The following is a 14,558-nucleotide window of genomic DNA, read 5'->3' as shown; positions in this document are numbered from 1 at the left end:
TTATTTTAGTTTAGTTAGTATTCCAAGTTCAGAAATCATTACAATTAGTCTTTATTTCTCAAGAGTCTGGTCTTTGTATTTTAATTCATCAAAATGAGTTTTTACACACGTAATTTTAGTTTATTTTGAGATAATTATAATAATTGTTATGGGATAGGAAATCAGAAGAAAGGGGCAAAAGAAGTAAATTAAGATCTTTGAAACTGAATGGAGTCAAAGTATAAACAATGCTGAGTAAATTATTTTCCACCTTTGTTCGCAAGTTACCTTTTTTGTAGTTACCGTCTAAAAGGCTGTTAATACCACCAAAATTGTAAAAACACCAACCAGTAACACAAAGCTTAATTCATCATTGGAGTTTATTAGTTTTAGAAGTCATGTACATGTAATGAATTTATTTTGCATGTAAGTTAGTACAGTGTTATACATGCAATAAACATTAGTTAAATGATCAGTGATCGGAGGACGCCCACCGCTCAGGATTCCCAGTCGAGGTGATTCTTACTTCCTGAACTGAGGAACCGGGGACGGGATCTTGATGTCCTGCCCCCTCTCCAGCCTCTTCTCACATTCAATAAGGTAGTTAACACCATCAATCACTAACTGCACCAGCTCAACCTGTGAATGCAATGTAGCCAGTGTCAACAATATTTTATTATGAGCATGTACAAAGTTATTACAAAGGTTGCCTTTAAAAAAGTTTAGCTTTCAACCTGATGATGGTGTAACTCAGTGGTTCATTGCTACATGTATCTGATCCCAAAATTCAACTCTATTGGATATAATTGAATGTTACAAGTACTGATATCAAAGAGTTGCTCTTTTCACAAGTTGAAAGACGTGAAATAAATGAAATAGTTTTTTGTTATTTGGTTGCATAAAAGAATAAAGAAATTATTTTTTAAATCAGTCCTTTTTAACTGATTCCATATAACATATGGCGAGAGTCTGGAGATACAAACACAATCACAGTATTTGTTTGTTGACCTTTAAACTAGTTCTAACTTATTAAGTGTTTGATATTAACGCCATTACAGACTTTGTAATCACTGCATAGAAAATAAGAAATAAAAGCATTGCAATATTAAGTTCAGCTGGATCAAACAAACAAAGTCTGTAATGGCGTTAATAACAAACAAACAAAATAAACTGGATCTTAGCTTTTTCTTGAACTTTTTCTTGAAGTTCAGCTAAGATGTTTGTTTTGCCATTCTTTGCTATTAACCCCTCCAACACCAGTACACACCTGGTTAGCATTAACAGTTCTGCAAAGGCTCATGTGACGCTCTGGCAAATTTAACTTAAACCTTTATACTTGTGCCTCCTGTGATTACCCTCGTCAGGCAGGGGGTTCCCCTGAGGCCATTTACAAACTTTGCCCTGTTTGGCCCAAATGGAAGTAACCACAGCACCCCACTATAGCCCTGACCTTACACACTAAGGTCCTTTCACAGCATTTGCCAAAGCCTGCAAAGAAGTTCTGCTCAGGAAGCAGCAGCCATTTAACCTTCACTGGCACACCCCTGCCTGGATTACAGATTAAAGAACAGCATGGGGTACAGTTATTCAAAGCTTACACCTGTTGTGCTACAAATGTCTGCTCTCCTCCGTCTGACTCGGTTTCTCTCTGCCTGCTGTTCACTTTTGAGCTTTACTTTCTTTAGCTGTTGTCTTCATTCCCTGAGGATTTACCTCTGACTTGCCCAGACGGTCAAGGTTAGAGATGTCAAACGTATCTCCGGTAGCGGCTGTGTCAACACCTCCCGTGCCTCTCTTCTGTAGTCTCAGATTATCCAGGATCTTTTTGAAGCGAGCATCCTAGATCATAAACACCAAACAAATTCAAGTTACTGTCAGATACAAGAAGAATACGTGACATCATGTGCATGTGTTTGCAGTTAACATGAGATGAACTGTCATTATGATTCATGAATTACCTTACTGAGGAGGGGCAGACGAATATGCACCCCAGCCCTGAGTCCCGTGCCAAGATTTGAGGGGCAGGTGAGGATATAGCCCAGACGCTCATTCCACATGAACTCCCATCCTCTCTCCTGAATTAGATGCTCAACCTAGAAGTTAAAATAAATACTCAGATCTTAATTCAGATCTCTGAACTAAAATCTTAGTTCGGAGATCTGAATTAATCTGAGTCTTTGTTTCTTGATTTTTGGTCACTCTACTATAGATTAGTTTATAGACTCACAGTCTTGTAGGCAGAAATGACAAAAAGACTGTGATAAATTGAATTGATGGATAAACATTTCACTTGAAAAATTCACACTGGACCAACAATAATTCAAAGATAAAGAGATGTGCATACCTGCTTCAGCCCTCTGCAGAATCTTTCAAACACTTTCTTCATGTTTCCTCCCTTCTCCATGGATATGACCCTTGTGTGATCCTCTTCATTGATCCAGATCAAGAAGTTCTTCTCATTGTTGTGCCTGAGTGTCAAGAAGAAAGGATTAAACTCCAGTTCAAAACTATATTTTGGTATTCTTGTTAAGACACCAGGACATATTAATAAGTTTCAGTCACATTCAACATAAGAACAATCAATAAAGCATATGTGAGGGAGAAAAATGACATTCTTAAAAAAGGAAATGGTGTTAAGGTTTGTAAAGGACGAGGAAAGATGCAAGTAAAGATGCTTCAAGTTAAAAAAAAAAAAAAAAGCATAATATGGTATTAAGTCTTGACTTTAAGTGACTGATTTTGATTTTATTGGAGCTATAAGTACAGGTCTAAGAATACTAACAAATATGTATTATGAACTTTATATTTATGAATGAAAAAAATCCTGGAAAAAGAGTAGCAGAAATAAGGTGGCAAGATGGAAAATTTACACACACACAAAAAAAAAATAAATCAGCCAATACTAGAACTTATGCTACCAGAAAGCTGACATTTCAGTCACTGGAGCCAAACTATAGTTAAATGAATAGTTAAAATAGATGACACAGACTCACTCATTTTAATCATTTGTTCATAACTGACTTAATAAATAAATACAAATTCATTGTCTGTGTTGTTTTTTTTAAGTAACTCTCTTATTTCCTTAAAACTAAAGTGGTGCCTTTTACTATTTTTATCATTTTTATTCTTTGATTTATCAAAAAATTACACTGTCTCGCTTACTACTATTTTTCTCTTTTAGCTAATTCTTTCTCTTAGATATATCTTCTTTAGTTTTCTCTTATTTTCTTTGATGGATTACTTGCTTCTCATTGATTTTCTGGAATAAATGTTAAGTGTTTTATATATGTTGAAATGGAACTAAAACATTATTTACTAAAAGACATATGACAGGATAACATCACGTATCCAGTGTTTGATCATAGTGTACTGGTGGAGCCTCTCTCTCACTGGTTCACTCCTAGAATGCATAAATAATATTATAATCACTGACATTTTATATTGTATTATTTCTGGAAAATTACATAATATTACTTAAAATGCTTTCCTTTCCTCATATTATCATCCCTTGTAAGTAAACTATATGCTTTTGTCAGAATTTGGCAATTTTCTTAAAGTGACAGCTAATACCTAATGGTGCCTGATGTTAGACAGTATAACCAAACCAATCTGTTATAACTAACAAAGTGGTACGTCAGCAAATAACATGATGAAATCAATGATGAAAAGAATTTAGAATTGCAATGCATGTGTGGCTGGTTGAGATTTTAGCTCAGCTCCAGGTGGGATGTGGCGTAGAGTGCTGTGGGAATAGTTTAGTTTGAGTAACTGGGACACCTGTTGTGCATTCTCTAATCAACTTGTCCTCTTGAAGAGCACACAGACACAGAGAAGCTGCAGGAAGCAAACTGAGTTATCATTAATGGAGACTGCACCCTGGAAGCTGGACGTGTCCAACAAGTGGATACTATTCTTCAGTAAATCTCTAACTCAAATATCTCCAAAAACTAGATTTCTAGGTCACTGAGCTACAAAACTACTATATTCCTTCTAGGCTCACTGTACTCCTAGTCTTACCAGATCCCACGAGCATCAGGCCAATCTCTGGCCATCCCAGCTGCCGTGAGCAGAGGTGACACAGGCTTATCAAACAGGAAGTGCTCCTGATTGGCCAGTATGGGGACACAGGAATCACGGGGACATTAGATAGCAAAAGAAATCAAGATAAAAAGAAAAATAAACCTTGCTTCTTAAAATGTGTAAATCTTCACTAACATCAATAAGCTGTTGCTGCTCTCTTTCAGTCATATCTCCCAGGCTGTAGTATCGACCAGCCAAGTCTCCCTTCAGGCCAGCCAGAGCCGTCACAACCACACGCTCCACTTCACGGCGCTCGGAGCGCGTGCATGCGGGGGGGAGACTCAGTCCACGGATGCTGCGACCGGTACGAACACGAGATGACAACACGTAGCGCTCATCAAAAAATCCTGAGGTGATCTGAGGACGACAAAGCTTTAGGTTATCTTAGGCATGTAAGAGTTGATACACGGACTCATGGATGCTCAAGATGATGTGATGCAGAGAACAAAAGAAAGTATAACCTTGGAAGCGTCCAGGTCAGTCGGGTGCTTCATTGTACGAGGGTCATAGCCATTGTGTCTATCCTTGATAACAGGGTCAAAAAGCTCAGCAAACACCTGATTAAAATAAAAATGAATCAAACATATAATTTCCCATTTTATTCGGATGGAAGCCACATCAACATCGTGCAAATCTGAACGCATACCTCATAGGTCTCCTCATCCCCAGCCACCATTCCCACAGTCTTAATAAAGGGGTGTCCAGGATTGTCCACTCCAGTCTGGATGCACTGGTCCAGGGTCCAGTTGTTGGGTGTTGTCTTATCCCTTAGACGTGCATAGATGCCTGGGGTCAAGGCCGAGGCCATGCAGTTGTTGTGCTTCCTCAGGTCAGGGAAATCAGCACTGTAAAAAGTTTGCAAGATTAAAATCAATGTTTATACAAAGAAATAATTTTCATAGCCAGGCTTGTAACCATCTAAATATTGTTTGAAATAAATTACATGCCGTGGTGCTTTGGTTGTATTGGGGGAAAACAGTCTTTCTGCTATCCGCTATAATTCAAAGAGAGTTTTGCCAAGCGATCCTGCAATGTAGGCCTGGATTCATGCAATAACTTGATTGACCAGTTAGCTAGACAACTCTCGGTTTGATCTCCCTTCACTTTATGGCACCAACACACACATATACACTCATTTTTAAGTACCTGGGTGGATAGAGCCTTCTCCTCTCAGCAGCTTCCATGTTGTCACTGAGGAGGTATCCGGATGTCAGCGTGCCTGCTCCCATGGCCAACATCACTGCCGTGTTACGGCCAGAAATCACACGGGTGAAAGAGCTTGCCATGCTTGTGAGGCCTCAGTTGTTATCTGGTAAAAGTGCAGATGACAAAGGTTACTCTTCGAGAACTTCTAAATTGTAATTTATTGGCCCTGGATAATAAAATTCCAATTTTCAGTCTGGCGGTTTAAGAAACGTGAAGTTGTGTTTGTGTAGGAATGTACTGCAGTTGAGTATTAAAATCCATACTGAATGTAATGTAATGGTTACACTCTCATTGGAGTGTTTCAGGCCATGTCTTTCATGCACTACCGTACAGCACGCTGAGTTTCTCGTTTAACGAAAGCTGAACTTTACAGGGATCCTTCCTGAAGGTCACAGGTGGCATTCAGGGAAAGCGGATAATTGGGAATCAGATTGTTAAACCAGACAGCACCGAGAGGAGAGCAGAAAATTAGTTACCTTCAAAGCTGAGCAGAATATTTGCTTTAATAATTTGTACAAGTCTGTGCTGCAGACTGAAGCTCGTCGTATTTTTCTGCATGCTGTCATAAAGTTCAACAATCCCTTAAAGTTTACATATTAAATTACGACGCGTTAGCACACATTCTCTCTTCGTGAGTACATACTCAGACAAAACCACTAATAGCCTTAGGCTATGAACTGCTTAAGTAACAGATACGCCTGCAGTCTCTGCGATGGGATTACTGGTGAAGCATACAGCGGCCTTCTGATTGGTCACCCGGAGAGAGTCACCGGCTCAGGTGATCGGGTGATTTGTGATTGGGTGCCTTGACCGTATTAATAATTGCCTATTAATGTTTTTCTTAGTTGCTTGCAAGACTCCTCAGTCTATTAATCAGAGCTTACAAAGAAGCACAGTTTATTTTATTTTTATGTATTTTTTTTAAGATACTTTAAATTAAAAATATGATGGGCTAAAAATTATTTATAGCATTATATATACAGCATACATTAGCATGATATAAGAGAACTAGATGAGATATTACTGTATTGTTGCAGATTACCTATATTACAAAAGTGAATTTCTTTTCTTGTCTGAAATTAGGAGTCACAAATCAGAAGAAACCAGACATTCTTCAAGAACCCAAGAAAGAAGAAAGACCAAGAAGTGAAGTAAAGGTCTTTAAGGGCATGTTAAAGTCAAGGAGAAAAGTTGGATTAAAGGGATTTCTCTCAGGGAGTGGATAGTAAGTAGAGTGGGAGGCACCTGCACCTTTTGACCCTTGATAAAGACATACTGCTATGTCTACAAATGGTTTAACTGACTTATTTGTAGATTTTTAAAAAATAAATAAATAAAGAAATATAAAGTAAATGTAGGTGCAGGAGGCATGGCTGGCTGTTTGACAAAGAATAACATTTAAGGAGAATAGTAGTTAACAGATGGCTGGGAATAGAGGGCAGCTTAAGTGGTCTTAATGCAAGTGGCTATGTGTAGACTATACTGTGTGGTGTAAATATTAATTTAAGGAAAAAGGATTTAAATTTTTTGCTATCAAACAAAGATAAGCAAAGTATTTCTATTATAGAATAATAAAAATACATCAAAACTGTATCAAACTGAACTGAAAAAAAATCATGTGATCCATGAAACGGTCTGTTAATGAATGTGAGAGCTACTGCACTTTTCCAAGAGAGGTGCATGAGTAGGCAGGAAACATAAATGAGGAAAGGAGCTGAAAAAAATAATAATAATGTGAATTCTGGAGGCAGAATCAATTACTTACCTTTGGATAGCTGAAGAGTGGAGGTAGCAGAAGGTCCTGCAGCTCAGTCCAACGAAGCTCAACCTGCAGAGTGAGAGCAGACGGAAGAACAGGGATGGGATCAGAGGAAGATGGGGCCACTGGCTCAGGATTAGCCTCTCACTGGGCAACAGACTGAAAATCCTCTTTCTGCTGTCAGTCATCATGTCTGCCTGCCTCTTTACACCTGCACTCACGGCCATGGGTGCTTTCATGTATACATAAAAAGTCACCTAGTCTTCCATACAAAGCTGAAATTTGCTCCATCCCTCACGCACATTAATAACAAAAGCAGGCTGATCAGTCAGCTGTAGTCTGCTTCTGCTGAAATATAGCTGTCATGTTGCTGTATTCATTTAATATACAATCAAAATAATTTGGTTTGGAGTTTTTCTTAAAATCACATTTACTATTGTTGTTATAAATGTGTTTATTCTGGAACTGAAAGGCATGTTTGCCACTTGTAAGACAAAGTACAAAAGGAATATTTAGCCTATAGGACTGATTGAAAACTGGGACACGGACATGTCACCTGTGTGGTTGGAATACCTGCACGTCCTCAAAATGCTCCAGCATTTCCTGGTGATGCTCACTGGAGTTTTGCATTACTTAGTTTAAAGTCCAGCTTTGTTGTTGTTATTTTAGGTGTGGCAAAAGCAAATGTTTGCCATTGTACAATAAAAGTACTTGGATGGCTTAGTCAAATATACGGTCAAAGACCAATTTCTATTAAACCTTTTAGACTACATATTCATCATTACATAGCGATTGTCTCTCCAAATTCAGTTACCCTCTCTTTCGGTGTTACAAATTGTCACAGTGTTGTCATAAACTTCAACTGTCATCCATCTGTCCCTCAAAAACAGGAGTTGTGTTGGTTGATCTGCTATAAAATCCCTGCTGAGAGACAAATGCTTACAACCTAAAGCTGCCGCCCTCCCTTAGTCTGTTTATCCGCACTAAAAACTGACAGTAGATCCCACACTAACAACTTGTCACATCCCCTCAACAACAGTTTGAATGATGACTTTATCACTAGCTCAACTTGTCTGAGATACACAACATGCCATTTTTCTTGTCCACTCTGTTTTTTTCATGTCTGAATCGCTCTGTTTCTGCTCCTTTTCAGCACTGCTAGATTTTTCTCCTCTAACAATTGAAAAGTATTTCCTTTTCATATTTAAATTACACTTTGATATGTTAACTTCCTGGGTAAAACAAAAACAATCACTGATTGATTAGCATTTCCTCTCTATGTCTGTTAATTCTTCAAATGTAGACATTAGGTGCTCACTGCCCTTTTACTACTCTACCTGAGCACTCACAACATCCCTCATTCACCCATTGACTTTTTTTTTCTGTGTTTAACTCTTTCACGCATAGTGGTCACTACAGTGGACTGCTATTCAAAGGCTGTTTTCTTGTATTTGTTTCAGTGTTGATAACCACTACATTGGACACTGATGTGTCGCTCCCTACACTGCCACCCACTGGTTGTTTAATGTTACTACAGATGTATGACGTGTTTCATTGTAATTATTGTTATTTAACCCTGTCATGCATGAATTATGACAACCTCAATCAGGGTTTTTTTTTTCTTAAGTGTTTTTATTCATCTTTTCATGCCTAATGGTGAATAACAAAACTTAAGAAAAGTATCCTGATTGTGGTTGTCATAATTCATGTATGAAAGGGTTAACAGCTTTCTATCTAATATTCACACACAAGTATGGGGTTAGTGTGTTCTCCAAGGATATTTGGCATGCAGACTGGAGCGGCCAGGAATCAGACCAAAACCTTCCAATTAGTAGATGCCCTGATCTCCTGAGCTACAGCCACCGCTTTAATGCTCTCTAGTTTGATACTTGTTAATTTCAGCATATCTAAGACAATTATTAACCACAACATAATACTCATCCATGAAGCATACAATCACTACATATAATTAAATATGTCACCCACAATTAAACTGAATGTAATGGACTGGTATTTATAGAGCACTTATTCTATTCTTGCAGACCACTCAAAGCACTTTAGACTAACATACATATTTAACCAGTCATTTATTCATTCATTGCATTGTTCTGTTCACTTCATCTTCCTCATCTCCACAACCAGTGTAGAATCACAGATCACCATAAGATCCATATTTTAGACTAAATCAACAATAATAGATATTAAAAAGAGTTTATCATTTAAGATTTATAAGTGTACTACAAGGGGCAGATAGTACATCATGTACCTTTGATGGTCTCGTTGAGCCCATGCTTGAGTGTCCAGAGCTTTGGCTGATGCGTACTGTTGGATAAAGACGCAAAATCAGTTGTGACCACATGGTGGCAGGACGACCACAGTCATGGGTCATCATTCAGAACCTGTCATTTATCAGGCAGATATAGTGATTACAGTTGCTTCACTGACATATAGACCTTGTAGCACTTTGCTTTTAGGTGGCACTAAGAAGTATACTTTCTTCCTAAAATATAATGTTGTGTTGCAGTGGATGAGATTGTTTCATTTGTGCACCACTCTGAACATCAGTGCAAAACAGTCAGTAGTACTTTGTAATTTTGTGAAAAAGTGAAAGAAAATAACAGTTGGAAAAAAGCTTTATGCTCTTAAAATACCGTCCTCCACACAGTGCACTGAGTATGTTTGCCTCGGAGCTGCCTGGTTACTGTTTCACAAAGGACTACGCACATGTAAGTAGGTTTTATAGGCCAATGTAGAATACTGTATGCATGAACTGTACTTGTTGTTTTCAGCACTAGTCCCAAGATAAAGCACTCTTCATCAGAAGCAGCAATGCAGCCTGAAGCATATCCGGATAGAAATTCTTATTTCATAGCATGCTTTGCACATTCGTGTATCCCTAACAATCAAAATAAAAAGTGGCTTGGAGCAAATTAATTATACAGAGGGGCATCTTCATAAAAGTCGAGGTCCTTACTCTGCAAATATCCCAAGTTCAGTATCTGCATGAAATATCTCCAGATAACAAGGACAGAGATTTAGACTTTCAAATATTGTGGTGATTGTTATTGCAATGCTTCAAATGTGAATCTGCATCATTTTAAATTACTTAATTATTCATTATTTGAAGAGCACTATCACATTCAATATGTACAAGCCCAATTTCAAAAGAGTTGGGATGCTGTGTAAAATGTAAATTAAAAACATAATGCAATGATTTGCAAATCTCATAAATTCATATTTTATTCACAATAGAAAAAAAATGTCCCATTTTAAGAAAAAAAAATAGATCATTTTGAATTTGATGGCCACAACACAGCTGAAAAAAAAAAGTTAGGACATGTTTACTTTTATGTAGCATCCCATATTCTTGTAAATGTCTGGGAACTGAGGAGACCGGTTGCTGGGCTTTTGGGGGAGAGGAATGTTGTTCCCTTCTTGTTGGATTCCAGCTGCTCAACAGTCCTGGTATGCTTTGTCATATTTTTGATTCATTATGTACCAAATGTTTTCATTTGGTGAAGGGTCTGAACCGCAGTTGGGCCAATTCAGCACTTAGACTCTTCTACTACGAAGCCATGCTGTTATAACAGATGCAGTATGAGGTTTAGCATTGTTTTTGCTGAAATATGAGTCTCAAGGACAGTAAACCTTTTTTCAAAACATAATTTAAAATTTCAATCCATCTGACCACAAACCAGTTTTCCATATTGCTTCAGTCCATTTCCAATGAGCTTTGGCCCAGAAATGATGGTACCATTTCTGGATCTTGTTCACACACAGCCTCCTCTTTGCATGATAAAGCTTTAACCTTTATTTGTGGATGGCACAAGGGAACTGTGTTCACAGACATTAACTTCTGGAAGTGCTCCTGAGGCATGCAGTGATTGCCATGACAGACTCATGCCTGTTTGTAATGCTGTGTATCACAGGGATCCAATATTGATTTTCAGCCTTGTTCCTTGTGCACAGAGATTTTTTAAGATTCCCAGAGTGTTCTTTTTCATTGAAGAACATTATTCTATAGCCAGACTCAACATTATAGAATAATATTCAAAGGGTGACTGGACTCTGGTGTAAGTATAGAATGAGGACCTCTGTCAGTCAGGAGGTGCTCACAGTAAAGCCACTACTCCTGCACAATGAAAGGAGCGACTTGAGGTGGTTCAGCTACCAGGAAGAGGCCCCAGGACAGAAGAAAGGGAGCTGGAGAGATTATGTCTGTCAGCTAAATTGGGAATGCTTTAGTGTCCACCTGGATCAGCTGGAGGAGGTGGCTAAAGTAAGGGAGGGCTGGTGACCTGAACCTGGATCAACGGCAGAAAAATTATGTTACATAATATGTTACATGTAGTTTTTTAGATGCAGCATTTTGCAGGTTGGAAAACTTCTGCCCATCTTGACTTCTGAGAAGCTCTGCCTCCCTAAGATGCTCTTTCGATGTTAATGGCCTGTTGCCAGTTAACCTAGTTAACAGCAATGTCCTTTCAGCTGTTTCTTTTTAGAATCACTTACTTTTCCAGACTTTTGCTGCCCCATCCAAATGTTTTTGAGATGTGATGCTACCATCAAATTCAACATGAGCTAATATTTTTCATGAAATTTTTGTTTACATTTTTTTCCTGTGCATAACAATGAGTTTGAAATTTGCAAACTACTGCATTCTATTTTTACTTACATTTTACTCAGTGTCCCAACTTTTTTTGGAATTAAAATCTAGTTCTGGTGTCTGGTTTTACAACATTTGGCCACAATATTTTAGTGATATTTATTGATGCATTGATTGAAAGAAGCTGAAATGGACTCAACATTAGGGGGGTAACAAATAGTAAGTAATATTACTGAAATTCTTATCAAGGTCTCCAAAGAAATATGCAAACGTATAAGGCATGTTGAATTTATTTCCCCTGCACCCACACATGAAAATGCAAACAAGTAAACACAAAAAAGTACAGAAAAATAATATTACAATACAAACATAGCACACTGTATTCCCACACTTTTAATGTAAAACAGACACTCAGAATTACAGACACAGTGCAAAAGGGCAAGTTTTCCCAAGAGCAAAGTCTGAAACATTTCCTCTAATTGATTTTGAATAAGGTTATTGTTCTGTGAGAAAAGTTCCAACACTGCTACTGCATAACAACAGCTTGTTTTGCAGAAGACGCGGCCAAGAGGCTTGACTTTGTGAGGTACACTAAGAGACAAACGTGCCTGATTCGATGGACAAAGTATTGTTTTTATACCTTTCTTTTTTTTCCTGACAGCTACAGAGACAATATTATTATAGAGAAGCAGAGGAAGAAGGTAAAGGAAGCGTCCAGTCAGACATGCACAACATGCAGCTGTTGTGTGCATGCAGGACAACTATACTTATCATATCATTAATACAGAAAACAATGTCAGATTATTGAAGTGCTACATTTTTTAACCTTCAAAAGGCATTTTTTTAGAATAAAGTTGAACAGCTTTTTTTTCTATACAAGAGCCTCCGATGCAAAATTAAAATTCAACATGAAAACCAGAGAGACAAAGAAAAAAACCCAACAACAACAATAAAATCAGTTTTCACAGCATAACAATTCCAAGTGTTTCTTCTTCAATCATACAATATGTGTAAAGTCACTATATACAAAAATAATATAAATACAGCATCTGAAATAAATAGCATGGTAAATAATGATCACCCTTTCAATCAAGCAAAGCTACATCTCAGGGAGTGCACTGTGTACTGTCCCAGTTTAGACTGTAGTCGCCCCAGTTACACATAGAGGCCCGATGACACCCACTAGCCCAGCTGACAGTCAATAAATGCCAAAAAACAAATAAATTGCACACACATGCAGCAAAGCTTTGTGTTAGCAGAGGTTATAATAATATTTAAACAGTAGAGGGAGATATATGCTCATTGGATGCTGCAATGGCTTTACTACATTACACTGACATGCTACTGTTTAGTCTACATGACACGTCCAATCTTAAAAAAAAGGAAATTAATGAGTAAAATTACAGTCTTTATCTTTAATAAAAATTTTATATTTTAAATTTGGATTTATATAAAACTTTGTGCTTGCAAATTTTCAATTTGGGAATGTGGGAGATTGACCTACACTAGTGGAAGGCACTGAATAAATGTTTTAATTTTAATAATTCATATGCTCTTTTAAAAAAGTTAACCAAATTAAGCAATCGCAAATAAATATAGAATTAATTGCTTATCAAGGGAAAAATCAAAATTCGTTAAAATATATCACGTTTTGTGTTTCGTTTCCATCTTTCTGCATTATATGTGAAGGCTTAAAGGCGTTTTGACGCATTCAGCCCACTGAGGATGCATAGTGGCTTAAGAAGTCACCCTGGCAAAAGCGGTGCATGCTAAGCAGAGGATCAGGGGTCAGAATGAAGGCAATTTAGACAGTTACATCCCAAGCTGAATTCATGCAAGTTTTATGCAGTGACCTTCATGACAGAAAGCATTTTAGGGGTCTTGCTCCAGGACATGGCACGGAAAATGCACAGGCAAAAGAACACAGACAATAGTACAGAGACGTAAGCTCAAACAGCTCTCTGTCACACTATCTGTATATGCTACATCTCTGTTACATCCATTAACTCCTCTCTCTCACCCTGTCCTGCACTCTCAGGCTGCCTCGGGAGGTATGATGCCATGTGCACCAGACAATGACATGCAATTTCCTCAAAACCTTCATACAATGCAACCTCTCTTTCCCCTCGAAGACGAGCAGTCTTACAACCTTACAGGTGCGTTTCTCATTCTTATATCCCCCTTTCTCTTGTAAAGCTCTCAAACATGTTCAACTGACCGCATGCATCGATATCTGTCTCCTCAGACCAAGTCTCATTCTATTTCCAAGTTGCTCTGAAAAATTCTTCTTCCAACTTTCTCTTGATTGATGAGATCACGTGGGCGTTTTGCCCTTTTGGGGGTCCAGGTTCAGCAGGCTCCCACAGGCCACCAACAGCTCTAACTCAGGCGGGAAGCCTGGGCTCTATCTTCAGTGAGAGATCGTAGAGCGTATCCTCATCCATGATCAGAGTCTTATCCATAAGGTATTGGGTCACCTGGGTATAATCAAATATGGATGACAGGCATGATGATTAAAATATCTTTACAGCTACAGCTTCAATTAATTATTTTCAATTAAAGATTGAGGTGATTTTGACTATAAGATGATCTCGCAGGAAATACACCAACATGATTTTGCAAATAAGCTAGTCATTAAAGTAATCTGTTTTCTGGTTGGTCCAACTAATACCTGTTTGAAAGATGAGTATGTTAGAGCAAAACAGGAGATTGGGTAATTTGGGATGGCTTCTGTTGTTCCATGCATTTTTTTTTAAAGACAACCCATATAACGGATTTTCAGTAATCCTCTCAGAACAAGAGCCAAGACAAGCACATCCAAGAGTAATCTGTGCTGTCAAACCAAGTAAAACTAATTCCTTAAAACCACTCTCAAACCTCACTTCTTCAGACTAGTTTTCTCTTATTATTTTAGAACTTTTTGACAGT

General features: G+C 37.9%; 2 protein-coding genes across 7 annotated transcripts in view; both read right to left on the bottom strand.

The window, feature by feature from the left end:
* Nucleotides 1-341: 341 nt before the first annotated feature.
* Nucleotides 342-7,160, bottom strand: LOC116328391 (creatine kinase U-type, mitochondrial-like). Of its 5 annotated transcripts, none has more exons than XM_031750168.2 (10): nt 7,031-7,160; nt 5,206-5,368; nt 4,706-4,904; nt 4,521-4,616; nt 4,195-4,416; nt 3,997-4,082; nt 2,324-2,447; nt 1,938-2,072; nt 1,693-1,818; nt 342-618 (listed from the first exon to the last, which is right to left on the bottom strand). In XM_031750168.2, the coding sequence occupies exons 2-10, from the start codon at nt 5,343-5,345 to the stop codon at nt 502-504; spliced, it is 1,245 nt and encodes a 414-aa protein (XP_031606028.1). In that variant the 5' UTR covers nt 5,346-5,368; nt 7,031-7,160; the 3' UTR covers nt 342-501. The 5 variants fall into 5 exon arrangements, with proteins under 5 accessions (XP_031606028.1, XP_039476899.1, XP_039476901.1 ...); XM_039620965.1 differs by lacking the exon at nt 7,031-7,160 and adding an exon at nt 5,742-5,922; XM_039620967.1 differs by lacking the exon at nt 7,031-7,160 and adding an exon at nt 5,597-5,644.
* Nucleotides 7,161-11,902: 4,742 nt separating this feature from the next.
* rasgrf2b (Ras protein-specific guanine nucleotide-releasing factor 2b) overlaps nt 11,903-14,558 on the bottom strand; it is a 42,787-nt gene continuing 40,131 nt past the window's right edge. For both annotated transcript variants that reach the window (XM_039620701.1, XM_031750162.2), the window contains one exon: nt 11,903-14,107. In XM_039620701.1, coding sequence (XP_039476635.1) covers nt 14,015-14,107 — 93 coding nt within the window. In that variant the 3' untranslated portion in view covers nt 11,903-14,014. The remainder of the gene's footprint in view (nt 14,108-14,558) is intronic.

This window comes from Oreochromis aureus, linkage group 12 (genome assembly GCF_013358895.1).
Source record: "Oreochromis aureus strain Israel breed Guangdong linkage group 12, ZZ_aureus, whole genome shotgun sequence".
NCBI lineage: Eukaryota > Metazoa > Chordata > Actinopteri > Cichliformes > Cichlidae > Oreochromis > Oreochromis aureus.
Note: the sequence above shows the minus strand (reverse complement) of the source record. Positions and strands in the feature narration are given on the sequence as shown.